This window comes from Paroedura picta, chromosome 3 (assembly GCF_049243985.1).
Source record: "Paroedura picta isolate Pp20150507F chromosome 3, Ppicta_v3.0, whole genome shotgun sequence".
Lineage (NCBI taxonomy): Eukaryota > Metazoa > Chordata > Lepidosauria > Squamata > Gekkonidae > Paroedura > Paroedura picta.
Genome location: NC_135371.1, coordinates 134,235,111 through 134,254,691, shown reverse-complemented (window position 1 = coordinate 134,254,691; position 19,581 = coordinate 134,235,111). Strand labels below are relative to the sequence as shown.

General features: G+C 41.8%; 1 protein-coding gene and 1 long non-coding RNA gene across 7 annotated transcripts in view; one reads left to right on the top strand and one right to left on the bottom strand.

Annotated features, from left to right (window-relative positions):
• The window catches only part of SPAG9 (sperm associated antigen 9), a 116,514-nt gene that overhangs the window by 48,116 nt on the left and 48,817 nt on the right, over positions 1–19,581 (top strand). For all 6 annotated transcript variants that reach the window (XR_013229439.1, XM_077327984.1, XM_077327985.1 and 3 more), the window contains 4 exons: positions 1,671–1,866; positions 4,122–4,221; positions 5,201–5,322; positions 17,510–17,567. Coding sequence is in view for 5 of the 6 variants with exons in the window: in XM_077327984.1 (XP_077184099.1) it covers positions 1,671–1,866; positions 4,122–4,221; positions 5,201–5,322; positions 17,510–17,567 (476 nt within the window). In the remaining variant the exon portion in view is untranslated. The remainder of the gene's footprint in view (positions 1–1,670; positions 1,867–4,121; positions 4,222–5,200; positions 5,323–17,509; positions 17,568–19,581) is intronic.
• On the bottom strand, positions 5,155–12,827 carry LOC143832900 (uncharacterized). Its single transcript, XR_013229443.1, has 2 exons — positions 12,761–12,827; positions 5,155–5,339 (listed from the first exon to the last, which is right to left on the bottom strand). It is a non-coding gene; the product is annotated as an uncharacterized LOC143832900 (long non-coding RNA).

The following is a 19,581-nucleotide window of genomic DNA, read 5'->3' as shown; positions in this document are numbered from 1 at the left end:
ATTTCGATTGTGATGAGGTTTCTTCCAGTTGTACACAAGGTTGAAATTTCATTAGTGAACGATAGTCAGATCAGACTAATTTCTGGATCTCCACTTACAAGCTGTGTCACGTTAGACATAATGGGATCCATGTTGATGTTGTTATTGGCTGCCCCTTCCTAGAAATATGTTTGCCCTGATAATCTCTGAAGAAGAGAGTGCTGAAAGTCTATTTTTTTGGTAGGAAAAGGTGCACCTGAGGGAGACCTGCTGAACCCTTTTCCATCTCTTGCCTTAGCATGCTTCATCACTGCAGGCATTTTTCTTCTCTAGCTCTGACACCAGAAATCCGGTAGAGTGAGAATGGTGCTTCAAGTAACTGAACACAGGCAGGTCGGGGTAGGGATGTTAGCTACATTTGTTCACACAAACTTTTTGTAAGTCCATTTGTAGATGCGAACAGGGGACATGTAGATATAAATCATCACGGATGCCCCTGTTGCCTCTAATATGGCTTTCAATGTTGGCAGCTTCTCATAATGTTTGGTTCTTTATTCCCTAGCCAGTATGTTTTGGTCCTTTGTTCCATTTATAGCATAAATAGATGATTATGCAGAAAGAAAGAAAAAAAGCTTGTGTTGTGAAGAAACACATGGATGTGCCTAGAATAATTTGTAAATGTGTTCCATATATTCCCATACTAGGAGGGAAGCCTGTTTTCAAAACAAGTTGTAGAAAGGTAGAGAGAGAGCAGAAGGGCTCCTTGAGCGCTATTCAGAGTAAGGGAGAGGTATAAGATTATTCAGAGTGAGGGAGGGATCCCTTGTAAGATGTCATCATTTGGCTCTAGATTGTCTGAAAACCAGTTGATTTTCTGGTTGACACATTCATATTGTTACTTGCAGGAGTTATATATAATAATACATTTTGATCCTTCCTTCCTTCTGATTCTGTTTGACTCTCCCATTAGCTCAGAGGTAAATTGCATTGAGAAAGGAAGTTCACAGTTGCCTACTGAACATTATGGCCAAGGGCCAACTGGACATGAAAGTGGGATCTCTCAGCGGTTTGTTTATTCCTTGGAATAATAGATACATGTAGTCCCCATTCAGGTTGAGCCCATGACATGGGGGGTATTAACTATTTCTGGTAATATGTCATCCTGAAATTACCCATAGTGCTGCGATTTTTCTCTCTTGGGGCAAATATATGAGTTTCAGTATCTGTGTGTTTTCTTAGTGGGACAAATAATAACTCTATCAGTGTTTCATGCTGGGACATCTGTATATGTGGGCAGGGGGGAGGAGGAGGAACTTTCAAAAAGCACTTTCTTCATGCCACAAACTCAATATGAATCGACCCCACCCCCGCTATGTAAAGAATTCTTATTTGGTTTGACCATGAGTGAGGATTTGAACTTGGATCTGCTGGGTCATTCAAACACTGTCAATGACACCGCACCAGTTTTATTTATGTGAGTACTATTACTTCAAGAGTAAAAATGACTTACATCGCATCTCATTTCTATGAACATGAGATTCTCCTTTGGCAAAAGAGGGTGTCTAGCATATGGAATTACTCCTTCCATATGCTCTGGTAGTAATAGGCATTTGTGACTATTAACTGGCTTAAATATCCATCCAGGAGTGTCATAAAATTCTGTAATTATTGCAAAATTCTCTGTCTTTTAGGATGAGCTTTCTGATAGCCAAGCAGGTTCAAAATCTACTACGCCAATATTAACTGCTGCTTCAAATGCACTTGCACCTGCTGAAACTCCCCTTAATGAAGACAATGAAGGACTTGTGGAGAGAGAGAACATGAAATTGGACATAAGTAAACACATTGAAGTACAGGTAGCTCAAGAAACAAGAAATGTATCCATTGGTAAGTTCCTGAAATGGTTGTGTGGCTACAGTTAAGATTTGGTTAAAAAATTTAAATCCAAATTTATTGTGTTAATAAAATTGACAGCTGACTGAGATTTAGAAGACTATATATCAGTTAATATTTAGGACTTCTTAAATAGTATGCAGTTATAACATAGGAAACACCTTCATGTCGAAAACATTACGCACATTGTAAAAACAGAATTGGCTAGGGTTTCTTAATCCAGCATATATTAGATTAAATGTATATATAAAAATCCATGCACCGGTGAAATACTGCTCTCTGAAGAGATAGCACTTTGATCTGAAATACACATCATCATAGCCTAAACAAGGCTGTCCTTCCAATGATGTGTTGAATGTTCCAAACCAATTGACCCTCAGTGACCGTTTACGCACTGGAGGTTTCATGCCAGGCTGCAGGCTAGAGTTTTAGTCAGGGCAAATTGCCCCACCTCTTCTTTCACCCACCCGGGGGAGCATTTGGCCTGGTGTGCCTCATCTGCCCCCAATTTGTGCTCCTGCATGGGAGCTGGGGCAGCAAAGTTCCCAGTGCATAAACGGTCAGTGTGAGGCATGCCCCCAATAGAGAGAGGGCCAATTGTGGGTCTTCCCCACCCACTTCTGGCCATGTGCCAGGAGGAAGAAGAGCAGGCAGAATTTGAGCCGGGGAAATAAGGGAGTAGGCTGACTGTGCTGTACCGTGGCCACAGTTCTGGCCCAGGCGGCTGACCTCACCCGACTGGCCCACCATGTTCCAAGTCTTCCTGTTTGCTGGGGAACACAGGAGGCTGGCTAACTGCACTCCATGCAGCACTGGCCCTCCCAGCACCGGCCCCCATTGTTGGCCTGCTGCGCTCCCACGCCTGAAGGGAGAGAGCCCTCTCTGTCCCAGCTGTCAGGAAGCCTTCCTCCCTCATTGCTTTGGGAAGGAAAAGGGGCTCTCGAAGTGGCCAACCTATCCAGTGTGCCTTGAACCAGAATAAAGCAGAGTGGTACAGTCTGCTTTCTTGCTGCTGGCAGAGGGGAGGGTTTCTTAACTCTTTGTGATGTGCACAGCCAGCAATGTAGTGCTAAGTCCCTTGCATAGAACCAAATAAAGCTTGCTTTGCTGTCACTTTATTGCAGTTCTGTAGAAGCCCCCCTGCCCTCTGCCCTCCCCCCGTTCTATAGCCCAGTCTCAAAATGGGCTTTGCTGCGGACAGCCCAGCTCTCCGCATGGGCTTTCCTGCTCTGCAGGAGCCCTCCTACTCTCCCCCCTCCCCCCTCCCCACTTTTCTACTGCCGAGTCTCAAAATTGGCTTTGTTATGGGTGGCCCAGCTCGCCACTTGGCCTGTCCTGCTCTGCAGGATCCCTCTCACTGTTCACCGCTCCCCCCTTTCTACAGCCCATTTCAAAACAGGCTTTGCTAATAAGTAGTTAATAACTTACAGGGTATTTAATTGGCTTCCATGCAACTTACTTCCATGTTGCATGTGGCATCATGGTATTGTTGGTATTTTTTTATTGCCTGAGGAATGTCGATGGAAACTACCAGTGAATTGTCTTGGGGCCAGCCACTTCAAACATTGAAGAAGTTCTATCTGAAACCAAATTCTGTGTTGGGTTTTTGCAGCATAGGGAAAAGCCATTATAACTTTCTTTTAAGCATAGGAAAGCCCAGGAAGAATATACTAAGGAAATTTTTGCCATTTGGCAAGATCCATCATACTGAAACCAATCAGTTTATCAAATTAATCTGTAGCCTTTGGATTCATCCTACAATCTGTGAAAATCACTGGTGGATTCAGACCTCCTTCCCCTCCCCCCATCAGAAAACTGGACTGCTAATCATGTGGGTTGGGAAAGAGAAGGGGGCAAAATCTCTGTTCCTTCCTCTTACGTAAGCACAGCTGCGCTGGAGCAAAATGGACGAGAATGGGAATTTGCCTCTTCCCACTGCAACAACCATATGATGATTACCTACATGGTTCTCAGTTCTTATAGTATCACCTTTCTCAGGGTTGTAAAAAGCCACTGAGGGGAGGGAAACAAGGGAAATACCTGATCCTGGCAGTTATGGATTGCAGAATATAACCGATATGTGATAGGCCATTAGCAGACACTAGGAAGGGAAAAAGTTTATCAATACTTCTAATTCCTTGTAAAATCCACAAGTCCCAAAGTTAGTTAGAATGTATATGCGACATATCAAGTTTCATAAGCATTTTTCTCCCTTCCTGTTAATTTATATTTACTACTTTCTTCTCAAGGTTCTAATGAAAATGAAGACAAATCTGAAGTTCAGGCAATCATTGAATCCACTCCAGAGCTGGATATGGATAAAGACCTTAGTGGATATAAAGGTTCAAGGTACTGTCTTTTAGCCAGTGAAGAATTTAGAAAAACAGTAAATTTATAAAGATCTTTGATTAGAGCAAATGCCCCTGCAGCCCCTAAGTGATTCAGACAGCCACAAAACCATTTTACATAGGGTGCTTAGGAAAGTCAGAAACAGTTTGAATGCATCCTGTACTGCCTCCACAAGATAACAAGAAGGTTCAAGCATTTTATTCATTGTCACTCAGAAAGGTGAGGGCAGTGTGACAAACTCTGTGCATCCAATCTGGCCCAGAGTGAAGGACTGTACACCTTAGATATGCAGAGGATAGGGAGAGGAGGGGAGGAAAAGAGGATAAGATGAACCAAGTTGGTGTTGAGGAAAAAGGGAAATGAGATGGGCTAGGTAAGTATAGAAAAGGATCAGAGGCAGGAATAGAAGACTAGGTATGCACCTCTGTGTGATGAATATGACCAATGTGAATATGACCTTCAGCTTTGCATACACTGAGGTGTGCAGTTCTGTAGGAGCTGCAAGATAAATATGCAACATTATATACAAGAACATATGTTGTCAGATGGATGGAGTGGTTAGGAAGTTTATGGATGAGTTAGTTGGAGAAATTCATGGGTAGATTGAAGAGGAAAATTGTACTATATTTTTACTGGATCTAGACTTCAGAGCTGTTGGCAATAAATGAAAATTCATTCATCTGCTTATTAAACAGATTTAGATCTACATGAGATGGTGGAAACTGTTTTCATGTCACAGCTGACTTATGGCAACCCTATAAGGTTTTCAAGGCAAGAGACATTGAGAGGTCATTTGCCTTTGGAACTGTGGATGTCCTGGGTGGTCTCCCATCCAAATACCAGGGCTGACCCCGCTTAGCCTCCAAGATCTGCTGAGGTTGGGTTTAACCTGGGTCTACATAGATGATGTTCAAATCAGCCAAACACTAGAAGCTTTAAAAAAAAACTTTACTCTTTAAATTGCAATTCTGTTGCACAGCACTCCTACCAAAGGCATAGAAAACAAAGCATTTGATCGTAATACAGAATCACTCTTTGAAGAATTGTCTTCTGCTGGCTCTGGTCTGATTGGGGATGTGGATGAAGGAGCTGACTTGCTGGGTAAGTTTCAGAAACTCCTATTGAAGATAAATAGTAAAATTAATGGAAATTTAAGAACCATAAAGATTGCTTCATGGCTTTTAAGCATTGAAATTACACTTTAAGAAGTATTGAAGTAAGATGATTAAATTTGACTGTGACCTTTTGAGTTCCTTACAAATGGTTTTGTGATGAGGATGAAAACAATCATTATATACTAAAATGTGCCTACCACTTTGTTCAAGCTGTTTGGTGGATAGTTTGGGTCTAGACAAGAGTCGTGTCATGGAGCGCTCTGAAGCCACTCCCAGAATCACTAATCTACACAAAACAATAGAGGAAGCATATAACAACTCAAGCTGCTGTTTTTTAAGGAAAGCATAGGTCTCTATCCTGTATCCTCAATTAATCATATGATGCAAAACCAAAAAGGGAAACCAGAACACAACCAGAAAAGTTAGGAGTTGCAAGGTTGAGTTGCAAAAATAATTTACATTTTTTTCAAATATTTATTACATACAGTGCACTAATTCAACATATTAAAACTTAGTCATCATAATTTAAAAACATCACATTTCTTAACTGCACATGAAATAGACCAACATAGAATGGACCAAACGCATTTTGACCCTGAGGGGTCTTCCTCAGTGGTTAAATGATTGTGAGGAATGCACTCATGTATAAAATCAAAATCAAAAGGCTTGCTGGGTGGCAAAGAAAAATATGTTAGGTGCTGCTCCAACTAGTGTTATAAGATGGCTGATACAGCATTTTGTATATATAATTATCAGGCAGTTGCTGTCAAGCAAATGGTGGGCCATTTTGCCAATATGCTCTGGAAACAATTTGGGGCAATCAAGTTTTTCTAACTTGAGCTTGTGAATGAAGCTCTCATGGCCATTACTCTTATAACATGCTATGTTATAGTATGATTGTTATCTGACAGATAGTTATAATGTTCTATGTAACTATTTTTACAACATTCTATGTACACCGCCCAGAGCCGTATGGAAGGCCAGTATTAAAAAATCCAAACAAATAAATAATAAACAACACAAAGGGCCTCATTTTTCCTCTTTCTTTTAAAGTTTAAACAAATTATACTTTACAAGCTGATGTCATGAATGAGGGTAGTAGCCATCTAGGAATTTTCCAGTATCTAATGGCCATTCTACCATTGGTGATCAATAGCATTTAGTCCTAAATCAGGAGATGGGTCAGTAATCCAGAATTTGCTGTATCAACATAGTTGCCTTCTGAAGAATTAGAAAACAACAACAACCCTGCGTCGTCGTTTTTTAAACTGAGACAGCTGCTTGAACTTTTAATGTCAAAAAATCACAAATATGGGCTGGCTGCCAGAATTTGAGCAATTACTGGGATTTTATCAAGTGCCAGTTGACATAGTTCTTTTTGTGCGTGTTTGAACTGTGCAACCCATGTATGTGCTAGTTGGATGAGCTCTGTCCCAGTGTACCATTTGATATGCTGTTGTGTTGGATTTGTGTCGTGCATCTACCTCTTCTGGAGCTTTCTCCCCCACTTAGCATTCAATTCTGTTGAGTCAGGGAAGTGTAGAGTTGCCAGGAGCAATGCAGTAGAATGACTTGGTGGCAGCAGCAGGTATGGGCACTGAACACCCACTTTCCTGTATTGTGTGTTCACTGTGCACAGGAATACACTCATAGGCTCATCTCACAGTATTATCCAAAACCAGCCACAAAACATAATAATAAAAGCTTTTCTTTTTTTAGCTGTGGTTCCATTGAAATCTATCATGCTCCACCCTGTAACTTCATTTTGTCTTGTATCCCCCTTCCCACTCTATTTCCTTTTTTCCCTATTCCTCGTAGCGCCCATATTCCCAGTATTTCCTTGCTTTATTTTGTCCTTCCTACCCACCCGCTGATCTACATTTTATCTGTCACTCTCATGTTCAGCTATATTTAATAAACATGCACTACATTTATATCCTGCCTTTCTTCACAATGGAAACCCTAAGCAGCTCCCCCTCCCCATTTTATCTCCCTGACAACCCTGTGATGGTGTAGCGTTTGAGAGTGTCTGCGAGTGTATGACTGACCCAAGGTCACTCAGCAAGTTTCCATGACAGAGTGGGGATTTGATCCTTGCTTGAAACTCTTAACCACTCTACAACACTGACTTTTTATGGAATAGCTGCAGTTGAATACTAGTGAGTAGCTGGCTTTAGAGGAGTACTGCAAGTCACCTATCAACTTGTCCAGTGGTTGCTACCAGGCACTGATAAATCCTCCCTCAACAACCAAAACAGTTCTGAAATAGGCACTGCCCCCCATCATTTGCCAGCATTCCAGGCTTGGTTTCTGTCAGTGGAACTGTTACTACTTTGCTACTATAGCATCAGCTAGCTCAAGACCATCTCAACTGTTCAAGTCCACTCATCAACTTCTGGCAAAAATGTGAGGCTTCATTGTCTCAGGAACAGAGATTATCTGTGATACATTTGCCAGGATTTTTTTGCTGATATATCAAAACATGCTCTGATATGGATGTCAGTTGTAACAGGCACACCAGAAGACAAGACAAATACACTGCCAGGTCTGTTTATGGATCATTTTGTCCGAGTTTCTATGATGGATATCAACAAAATCCAGGTATCATTGAAAACCACTACTTGTGCTCTGGATCCTTCCCCATCCTGGCTGCTAGCAACTAACCCCTAGCATCTATTATAGCATGCACACAAAAGCTCACACCCTGAATAAATCTTTGTTGGTTTTAAAGGTGTCATTGGACTCAAATTAAATTGAAACTAAACCCTGAATATTAATGCTGTTGCAAAAAAGGCCTTTTCCAACTCAGCTTAGCTCAGAAATGGCCCCTTACCTTGATATGGCCCTATGGCTCCATGTCACCATAACATCAAGATTAGGCTAATGGAGTGCACTGTAATGTATAGAAACTCCACTTGGTACAGAATGTTGCTGCTCAGCTATTATTGGGAGCTAGATGGAGGACTCATATTACTCTCATCCTGCACTCAGTTCACAGCCTCAGTTAATGGGCTCAATTTAAGGTATTACAAAACCCATAATGGACTTGGACCCTCATATCTGTGAGACCGCTTCTCCCACTCTGTCATGACAGCTTCAGTCACTGCAGCAGGGTCTCTTACCAACCTACAAATGGGCAAAATCAGCATCTGCCCATACACATGCCTTCTCCACTGTGACCCCACTTTATGGAACGGCCTGCATGAGAAAGTCAGGAAAGCTCTCACTTTTCTGGGTTTCTGCAAACAATGCAAAACTGAATTATTCAAGAGAGCTTTTTAATGGAAGTACACTGTATTAAATGTTTTACAGAGTTATTGGGCTAAATTATTAGGAAACATGTCATATACTACTGTGTACAGCTTTCTTAAATTAGGACCCTGCTAACTGATTTTTGCATCATTAATGTGTCATGGTAATACTTATGCTTTGTTTCCATTATGCTTTTTATTTCTGATTGGTTCTTCAACCCTAATCTTAATTGCATGGTTTGTTAACTGCCCTTTCCTGCTGATTGTAGTGACTTACTCTGTGTAATCCAACTTGAGTCTAAATAAGAGAAGCAGACTGTAAATAACGTAAAATAAAATAAAAGCTACTGGTGTATCTTTTTATCATCTGGGAGTTTTAACCCCCTTGTTGGGTTTAAACATTTTTTTTTAGATTTTTCTGCAAACCTGGGGTGTTTTTTAGGTTTGTAGAAATATCTGTCTTGTCCATTCACAGCTCTATTCTCCAGATTTAAGTATCTGTAGATTTGGCAGTGCCAAGAATTAGATACATTGATAAATTGGCAGCAAATACAGCTAATAACAAGAATTTGGCCCTAAAAACAGCCGGGGGTGGGGAATGTCTGGATTACACTGGGGAAGACACTATATATGTGCGTGAGAGAGCTTCCCTCCCTTGTGCTGTTTCCCTCAATCAGAAATGGTACCTACAGGTTGCTTTTTCCTTGCCTGGAAAAAAGGTACAAGTAGCCAGGACAGGGATGGGTACTGGATTTTGATTGGTACAATGGTCTCTGTGTGTGTTAACTCCATCCCAGCAACCTAGTCCTGAACAAGATTGTTATGTATCATCATTTGTAGTTTTACTCTTAGAGTCTGAAGAGAAACTACTAAATGCAGCCTTATTATATTAATTAAAAGGAAATCACATATTGGCAGAAAAGGTACAGCTGAATGGTAATAATCCCTACTGTAAATCACTTTGTTGACTGTATTTCCTGTCTATAAGCCATTTAGCAACTGTGCATCTGACTTCATTATGGCAATTTCATATTTTTTCAGAGGATTTAGAATTTGCTTTGCATGGTTTTAATTTTGCCTTCTTATGACATTGTTGAGTAAAATACTTGTTCTCTGTAGTAATATTTTATATCTCAAAAGCTAGTCTGGCTGCTCCTTCTTCTTTTTGCTCATGTAGGCTGGAGGAGCACAGTCTGGAAGCTGAACAGGAGAGGACAGTAGAAAATGTATTTAGGATACCTGTAATGTCCCACCTGTGAGAGAGCCTAAATGCCTCCTCCTTGCTGGCAATGTCATGTGGGAATGACACCTCCTGCAACAGTGGCTTTCACAACAACACTGCTGGGGGGGATCATTTTGACATGAAATCGGGGTCACTGTGGGTGGGCAGGTAGTTGTGTGTTCTTACATTTTTCAGGGGGTTGGACTAGATGGCCCTGGAGGTTCCTTACAACTCTATGATTCTATGATCCCTTTTACCAGTGCCCATTCTCAGCATAGGGGAAGTAAATGGATGAAGGGTGGGTATTGGTGCATTATGACTCCTGCTACTAATCTTATCAACATGACCAGAGGAATAGATTATAGCCTGCTTGGAACTGAAGGGACGAAGTGGGTAATGGGCTGAGGTAAAGATGCAGATGAGGCAGTGGGACAGCCTAGTGGAAAGGGATGTGACTAGTGATGGCGATGTTTTCATAAACATTCCCACTGTCCAGAAGGCATCCTGTGAGAGAATGGGAGATGTTTGAAGCATAGCTTCTTCTCAGTGCCCCACTGTGTTCTCTGAAATGCTGCTGCTGAGAAACAGGAGGCCTTCTTGAGAAGATTTGAAGAAATTTCCAATTCTTACTGCAACCCCCATGCACTTGACACTACGGGTGGGCACAAACCTGAAAAATGGAGGCTTGTGGGGGTTCGTGGGTTGGGGTGGTGGTGTCATAAACCTTGAACCCCGAACTGACACAAACCCTATCATGTTTATGGACTAGTTCAATTTGTTGGGTTCATTATGCAGTGGGCTGTTTCCCAGTGTGCTAGAGATGTGAAATTCACTGTGAAGCCACCCCTCTCATTGTGGACATGATTTCTGGATGTGAGCCACCTCTCTCGCCTTTGCCCCTGGGTGGTGGTTACCCACTTCCCTATATCATACCTTTAGAGGGGGTAGCCACCCACACACCTCTTCCATATTCCAATTTTAAGTCTGGCAGAACACTCCCCCTCAATACAGAACTGCTTCCCAAGACTTCAACAGTGGAGTCAGAGACTACACCCATGCAGAAGATGTATGATCACCCCCAAACTAGGAACAGAATGCAGGAGGAAATAATACTACATGGCAATAATGTCCTCCATCATCCCAGGCGGCCCATGTGCATCCCTCGCTGGTGGGCAAGAGGACAGCAAAAGCAACATTGGTGATAAGTAGAGTTGGGAGGCCAAAGTTAAACCAAACTCCTGAGGTCCTGGCTCCACTTTCGACAAGATGCGTACTAGCCAGCAGGAGATCCCTGAGAGGTGTCGCAGGTGGTGGGCTGTCCAACATGGGAAAGTGGGCTGGGTGGGCACAACTCCATGTGCCATCTTGACCCATGGAAACCTGGCATGTCCCCCACGAGACGGCACCGATAAAAGGGCGATGGACACAGATACAATTTATGGGTTGATTTATGGGGATTCTTGGAGATTCCCAGAACCCCAAAGGGTGAAACTACATCCAAACCCTGTTGACATGAGGGGCCAGCCAAAAAGGCGATCTTCCCCTAAACATGCCCTAAGGCACCCCAAGCAGCCATGACTGGCTTTGGCATGAGACTTTGCAGTGTGAATGGGGGTAAGAAAAAAAGGGAAAAGGCAGGAAGCCTGTAGACTGTTGTGGATGTCCTGCAAAGGCAAGCCCTAAAGCCCTTCCCCCACAAAAAAGGATGAGACCTCAGTCAACGTCCTCCAACATGAAGGCGAGATGTAAGGAAAGTGTCTTGCTCCTCTTCCATCTGTCTTCTCTTTTTCCTGTGCTCTACTTCGGGGGTCATCAACCCCCAGTCCATGGCCCGGTACCGGGCCGTGAAGGCCTTGGTAATGGGCCGCCAGGGCCGCACCTGCCTCCCCCCCCCGCAGTGAGAAGCTCACCAGGCGGCCCAGCTAGCTTCTTGCTGTGAGAGGGGGGGAAGAGGCAGGTGCGGCTGCAGGCATGCTAGTGGACACAAACATGCATGCGTGGACTTGCCACTCATGCGCGTTAGTGCCCCTGCTGGTGAAAATGTGTGTGTGCGGCGCCCGGGCCACCGGCTCTTCCCCACCCCTGGAGGCAGTCCTCAACCATAAAAAGGTTGGGGACTGCTGCTCTGCTTCACAGCAGATGATGCTCTAAGACAGGGGTAGTCAACCTGTGGTCCTCCCATGAGCTCCTGACAGCTTTTGCTTCTACCAGCATTTGCCAGCATTTGCCTACCCCTGCCCTAAGATGCTTCTATGCTTGAGAGGAGAGGAAGGGGACATAAGGGCAAGAGCTAATTGCTGTCAGCAATTGATTATAGATTTGCTCATTACTCTCCAATGTAGATACCTTTTTTATGGACCCAAGATGTTATTCAATCTCAAGTGAATCCAAACAAATCCAAATTGTTGTTTTTTCCTACTTATCTCTGGAATCTATTAACCATTTTTCATTAGGCTGTATGTTAATTTATTGTTTACACTTTGCCCATAAGTATAAACTGATTATTTCCATTCCATGTCATTTTATCTGAGGAAGTGTGCATACACATGAAAACTCAGACCTTAAATCAAACTTTGTTGGTCTTAAAGGTGCCACTGGACTTTAAATTTGTTCTGTTATTCCCTTGTCATTCCTCCATCTGCCTTTTCCCCCTCCAACCACTCTGTCTCACAGAACCACAGAGACAGACCTTATGCAAAGTCCATGCACTTTCAAGAAGGTTGCTAACTTCTTAAGTGACCCCTACTCCTCTGTCTTTCCCAGCAGTTCAATGTGCCAGCATTCATTAAGTCACAATTGCAGCAACAACCCAGGCCCCTCTCTTTAAAGGACAAGGGCAGACTTGTTTTCCCTTCCTGGTCAGTTGGCAACTTTTAAATAGTCTCTTGGCATCTTGTCGTCTTTAAACACACACACAACCCACAACAGCTTGAAAGATATACTCTTCTTACTTAGGAGAGGGGACTGTGTGAAGATACCAGACACATCACTCTATCAGCTCCCACCCCGCTCTCCCTTTAGTTGCAGCCTAGTCCTGGTGCAACTCTGCTGCCACGGAGAGCACATGGATCACAAAGGGGTAAAACGGAACTTCCGCCTCGGTTCTCCTGCAGCCTGAGGTTGCATTATAGGTCCCCAAGGCTGACTGAAAGTGCTACGGCAAACAGGTCTTAATGGCTGCTAAAGTCTCAGCCAGGATGGTAGAGCACAGGAGCTGGTAGCAGAGCTCCATCTCTGTCTCTGAGACCTGAGTCAGCAGCAGGCACAGCTCCCGGGGGGAGGGGGGCTGGCTAGGGCCATGCCTGCCAGTGGGCCAGCTGCCCCCACCCCTCACTATGCCTCAGGCCTGGACATGCTGCCATTGAAGGTTAACTGGGCCACCAACAGAAGGTGCTTCTGTGAGGCACCTGCTAAACCTCCTGCTCCCTCCCTCCCTCCCAGGTGCCCCTGTCCCAGACTGGCACTCACCTGTCCAGAAACCCACCTGTGCTCTCTGGCTCACAACAGGAGGCACAAGGATTGGCTTGGAGAGGAGGGTGCACAGGCGGGATGGAACACAGCACATGTGGAGATGGCTTAGCCTGGCTTCTCAAGGAGCCACAGCTTGGTGCCTCTCACAAGCACCCAGCCGAAGTGCCGTGCCTGCTGCTTCCTCTGCTTAGGGCTTGGAAGTTAGTCCCCCAAAGGCCGGCTGCCAAGAAGATGCTGGACCAGGTGGTCAGAACCTCAGAAGAGCCTTGCCATATCAGACTGGAGGCTTATTTAGCACCTCCCCACACCAAACCCCTGAGCCTGCTGAGCTGAAAAGACCCATATGAATTTGTGTGGTTGTGAGGGGCATGGTTTCATGATACTGGGTCACAAACCTCTTGATTTCAGTGTTCCATGAAGGATCATGGATGCCCATGCCCATCTCTGCTTAACATTTTTCCCTCACAGGTGCCTCGAGTCTCCATTTTTCAGGGGACATGGGCTCCTAGAGTAATGGCAGGGCAAGAAGGATCTGCTTCTGCTAACTCTTTCTGCTTTTAGGAGCTTGGATCCAACCACACACACACTTAGCGTTAGAAGAAAGTATTAAGGGTTTAATTGAGGATTTTCTGTTGTAGAGCAGACTTGTAAACAATGCTGCTCTTGTAAGGTTTTCCTAGGTACAGCTAGATCTGTTTGTATGAGAGGATCTTAAGTTCCCTTGTCATATTATCCAGTTCTCTTAATAATTCTGTTGGGTTTGAGGTCTTTTGAGGGAGGGGTTGTAAAACGCTTTGTGCAAATAGAATTAACAGCATTATCCTAAACATATCTACACAGACACTTCACTGAGCTTGATAGAAATTACTGCCATATAAATGATCTCAATAAGTTTTATTTGTATGCATTTCTGTATTACTTTTAAGAAAAATATAGTGTTTTATCATTTTTAACTTGTGAACTACCTTCATCATGTGTTTATTCACAGAAACACAGAATATAAGTAATATGAACAAGTTTGCTTGGACTGCTGCTTTACTCATATTTATGTTTCCATGGCGTATTCTCTATTAGCAGTAGACATACTGTGTATTGATTGTTTCATTTGATTTATGGTGCACAGTTCTACAAAATTAGTTAATTGGGATTCTCCAATCTGCTTTCTCTTGGGCTGCAAACCCAGGGGAATATTCTGGTGTGTATGATTTTTCTATGTTAAAATTCAGTGTTCATGACTGATGTTCTCATGATGTGTGTGCTTTAAAAGCAATCTTGCTTGGTATCTTTTATTTTGCTTAATATTTATTTCTCTGCTAGGGATGCCTAAAGTTAAAAGTGTAGTGCAAAAAGTCCAGTACTCTTTTTGAACAAGGTTTATACAATATCTTTTAAAAAGCCAAATCACAAGTATTCATTTAAGAAAGGGAGACCAGTTTCCTTTTTTCCTGGTCAACAGAATTATGCCTTGTAGGAAACCCCCCAAGAGCATGTTTTGGTGCAAGGACATGACCAGGACTCAGCCTTCTGGAAGCACCTTCAGTATGCCCCAGTTACTGGGTGCAGGTTGGAGTGTCAGTCCTTTAAACTTGCCAAGCATATTGTAGATGTAAATACAAGTACTGGCTACTGGTAAGCTATAAATAATATATTGCAGTATCGCTACTCCAGCACCATATGACTGGAGTTGGATCCCACCAATTTCAGAGTAGGTGCGTTGCAGGGTGGGGTTGACCCCCCCCCCCAGAAGGTGGGAATTCTGGGAATCACTTGGACAAAAAGCCATATGCAGTAGAACTCAACTGAAGAGTTCAACCTCCTTTTCCTTTTGGGCCAGCTGAAAAGCTAGTTGAGGTTCATACCCACCCATGCAGTAAAAATGGGATGCACTGCATTTTGGGAAGTGGGTCTTTCATTTATGGGACGGCATAACATTTCAGCAACTGTGGATGTTGAAACACTATTCACTTTTGTTAAGATGCCATCGTTTCTATATGTGTTGGGGAATAAATTTATTTCTTCAGTGCATTTTTATCCTGCCCTTCTTTCAGGGAGCTCAGGGTTCCCCCCTCAAACTACCTTGTGGGTTTTGTTAGATTGAGAGAATGACTGGCCTAAAGTCAGCTAGTAAGTTTCATGGAAAGTGGTGATTTGAACCTATTGCAGTACTCTCACTAGTGTTCCATACAGACTGTCTTCATTTTACACCTATCACTCAAAAGGTAAACAAAATTTACTAAATTTAGTGATTTTGCCCTGACCCACTGACTTTCTTCAGTTTTCTGATGTGCACAAGGAGCTTTCTTCCCTATAAGGACTTTCTTGTTCACTTAATACAAGGGTAAGTTTCTCAAGCTTTGGTTTTCCATCATACCACCCTGTGAACAGGAAAACCCATTTGCTTGAGGGCTCCATGTGTGCATGGAAGCAAGTATGGGCATTTATAGCTCAGGACATTTGTCTTGTACTCTAAAAAGATGTATTTATGAAAATCAGTGTTGTTTATTCAAGTTATAAATATTTGCTATAAATATCAAATCTAATCCCAAATATGTATATTAAATTGGAATAGTTTTCCTAGATCTGACGTGGAACCTCTAATCGTTTATTGGTCCCTGCATTCTAAGTGACATGGAACAGATTAAAAGTAATAATCAAACATTGCTTTTATTGCAGTTTTCTAAAAAATAGTTCTTTAAACAGAATTTCTTTTGAACATCTGAAATGTACAGGTATTGATGCATTATAAACTGTGAATGTCTTCCCCCCACACTTGAAAAGCAAATACACTTGAATAGCAAGGGTCCATTATCAAGATCTTGTTTGTAATAAGTTTTATTATGCAGTGTGTTCTGTGCAAGTCCATCTCAAAAAGGATATCGCAGAGTTGAAAAAGGTACAGGAAGGACAAATATAATAATCAAATTTTATACAATTATTCATGGTATGAAGAGGGTAAATGCAAGTAAATGCATTTAACTATTTCTGTTAATTTATTATGTAACCTCAATTAAGTTATATAGAGTGTCTCATAATGCTAAATTTAAGTCTGAGGTCACCTGTAGAAACTGATGGACTGCAGGTGCAGGAGGGAACAAAGAAAATACTACTACACAATACCTAGAATTGTTATAAAATGTGGTGTAGCTGCTGGTTTATATAACTTTAAAAGGGGATTAGACAGATGGTGGATAGATCTTAACAGTTAATAGCTGTAATGGCTCCCTGAAATCTCTGCATTCAGCAGTGGCATATTAGAATATCAATTGCAACAGATAAACTGTGGGTTGTATCTTTTATAATCTATTTGTGGACTTCTAGCAACATCTGTTTGGCCACTGTTGGCATTCAAATGCTGGAGTAGATAGACTTGTGATCTGATGAGCAGGGTTCTTAATTTTATCTTTTTGACACTACTCTCTTAACTGCTGTTCTTTCTACCACTCTTATTTATAAAGAGAACATGCTTTTTTTCAAACTTTCTGCTTCATCTTTGCTTTGAAATCTTTCATATCTAACAGATATCTAGTCTTGTACCACACCTCACCCATACTGTCCTCCTCACATGAAATGTCTTTTCTTCTTTCTGCTCTTCATGGGATGCATGGGCTTTAAAAGACCATGATTTCTTTGGTAAGGCTTCATCTCATTTGGGGATCATCTGCAGGGCAAGTTGGGTTGTCTTTGAGCTTTCCATATTCAGCATGTCTTTTGTGTAATGTAAATTTACCTAGCTTGAATATCAGAGCATATACTACAACTATGTCAAGAATCCTAGTTGATTTTAACCCTTGTAAACTTGAATTTATTTTATTTATCTGGAAAAAAGTGTCCATTTTTGTGAGTCAAGGCTGATGTGGAAGAGAGGGAGGGTTATATGAAAGACCCAGGGGCAAAAACCACATGAGTACATTGAAACATAAAAACTTGGACTAAAATATTTTTCTTCTTCTGAAGGCTGTCAGCTTCCACCCTAAGCATTTGCAAATTCTTCCAGCAAAAACATAATCAATTTATTTTAAAGCTGTATATCAGTCCATTAATAATGAGTGCAAATAATTTAGTATATAACCACAACTGCACAGACTTCTCTTCCATCTCAGTGGAGAACATATACACTCCTTTGAAATTAATGTTGAGACCTGTTGGTGTAGTATCTCCACACCCTGAATTCTGGATTAAAATGCATAAATTTGATACATCTCAGTGTTTCTCTTTTCTTTCTTTGAAAGGAATGGGCCGTGAAGTTGAAAACCTTATTTTAGAAAACACACAGCTGCTAGAAACCAAGTGAGTCATCCATTTTCAGCTTTTAAACATGGGTTTACTTCTGCTAACCTGTTTGCTTTGTTTTTAAGCATAAGATTAACTGTAAGAGCTCTTGAATGGTGTTATCAGAGTAGATTCCTCTCTGCATTCTGCTTATTCAAGCAGCGTGCTATTTGTCCTTAAGCTCCTGTTCTAGGATTGGCAGAGACTCCTAAATAAATTGTATCACATGATGGAGGACTGCAGTGACAAGGGGGAATCAGGTAAAACCTCCCCCTCTTCCATCTGCTGTGTACATCTGTGGAAGAGATAGGGAGACCGTTTTACCTGATATTCCACATGGTTGCTGGATTTACCCGATGGCTTGAGTTGCTTGTGAGCCATTCTTCGTCTTCAGAATAATTTCAGGACAAATGATAGACTGCAGGGAAAGATAATTTCCTTCAGCTCTTTCAGTAAGATTGTATGTCTAATTCATGCCTTTGTATGAGGCTGCTGGTTCTAAAGGATGCAGTCCCAGTTCCTCAAGAAATTGTTATTAATAGTAGCTTCAAAATAAGGTAGTCAAAAAGGTTGAAACAAAGAAAAAGAAAGTAAAATATAACTGTATGTGTAGTGAAAATGTACAAAAAGGCATGTATAATTTAAAAATACATTCAAAAGTTCTAAAATAGCATTTAAAAACAATCCCATGGCTCAGCATTAAGTACCTAATACCAATATGAAGACAAATGTCCATCTATATAAATACTGAGTGGAATAAAAAGTATTCCTTTGTGCTTGTAGGAAACCATCACCTCTATTGGGTTATGGCTCAGTGGTAGAGCTTGACAGGCAGAAGGTCTTAGGTTCTGTCCTTGGCAACTCTAGTTAAAAGGATCAGCCCTAGAAAGGGGGATAGGTTGCCAGGAAATATCCATCTATATAAATAAGTACATATTGTCTCTTTATGCAAGAACCAAACGTGTTTTGGCACCTGGCCTTCCTCAGTGGTATAATTCAAACTAAGCAGCATTAATTTAACAAAACATACATAAAACTGATCATACACATTAAATTAATGGAGTACTCAGTTTGAATTATACGTGTTTGGTATATATTCTTGTATATGGAGACAATATGTACTTTTAAACCAATATTTATGTAAATTATGGACTGAGCTATTAAATGTTATAAAAAATGACACAATTTCTTGACATAAGGCCAGTTGATAAACAATATGTAGCTAAGATCCTTATTTTAGAGGGTCAAAAATTAGGAAAACAACTGCTCAGAGCCTTAAGGCTTATAGCAGATTGCAACAGCAGATCAATGGTAACAAGTATTGTCTTGTGGAGATACTCATAGATACTATTTTATCATTGACTATTTCACCACTAATATTTCAGTATTGACAGTAGATTTGAGAACCCCTAATAATCACTTAAGAGCCTTTTGTGGCACAGAGTGATAAGGCAGCAGACATGCAGTCTGAAAGCTTTGCCCATGAGGCCGGGAGTTCTATCCCAGCAGCCGGCTCAAGGTTGACTCAGTCTTCCATCCTTCCGAGATCGGTAAAATGCATACCCAGCTTGATGGGGGGGGGTAAATGGTAATGACTGGGGAAGGCACTGGCAAACCACCCCGTATTGAGTCTGCCATGAAAACGCTAGGGGGTGTCACCCCAAGGGTCAGTCATGACTTGGTGCTTGCACAGGGGATACCTTTACCTTTACCTTTAATAATCACTTGAATGTCCTAAAACTCAAAATACCATCCCCGCAGTAGGTAATATTTGCCACATTGGATTTAAAGGATGCATACTTCCATATTTTGATATAAAAAGGCAATAGGAAGTAATTGAGGTTCAATTTTTCAGGGGCTACCTATGAGTACATGATGCTTACTTTCAGGCTTGCAACAGTGCTCATGATTTTTACCAAGTGTGTTGCAGAAGTTTTAGTTCACTTTAGACTAAGAGGTTGTATACTCTATCCTTAGTTGTATTGTTGGCTTTTTATAGATGACTCCCTAGAGCAGTGGTCCCCAACCTTTT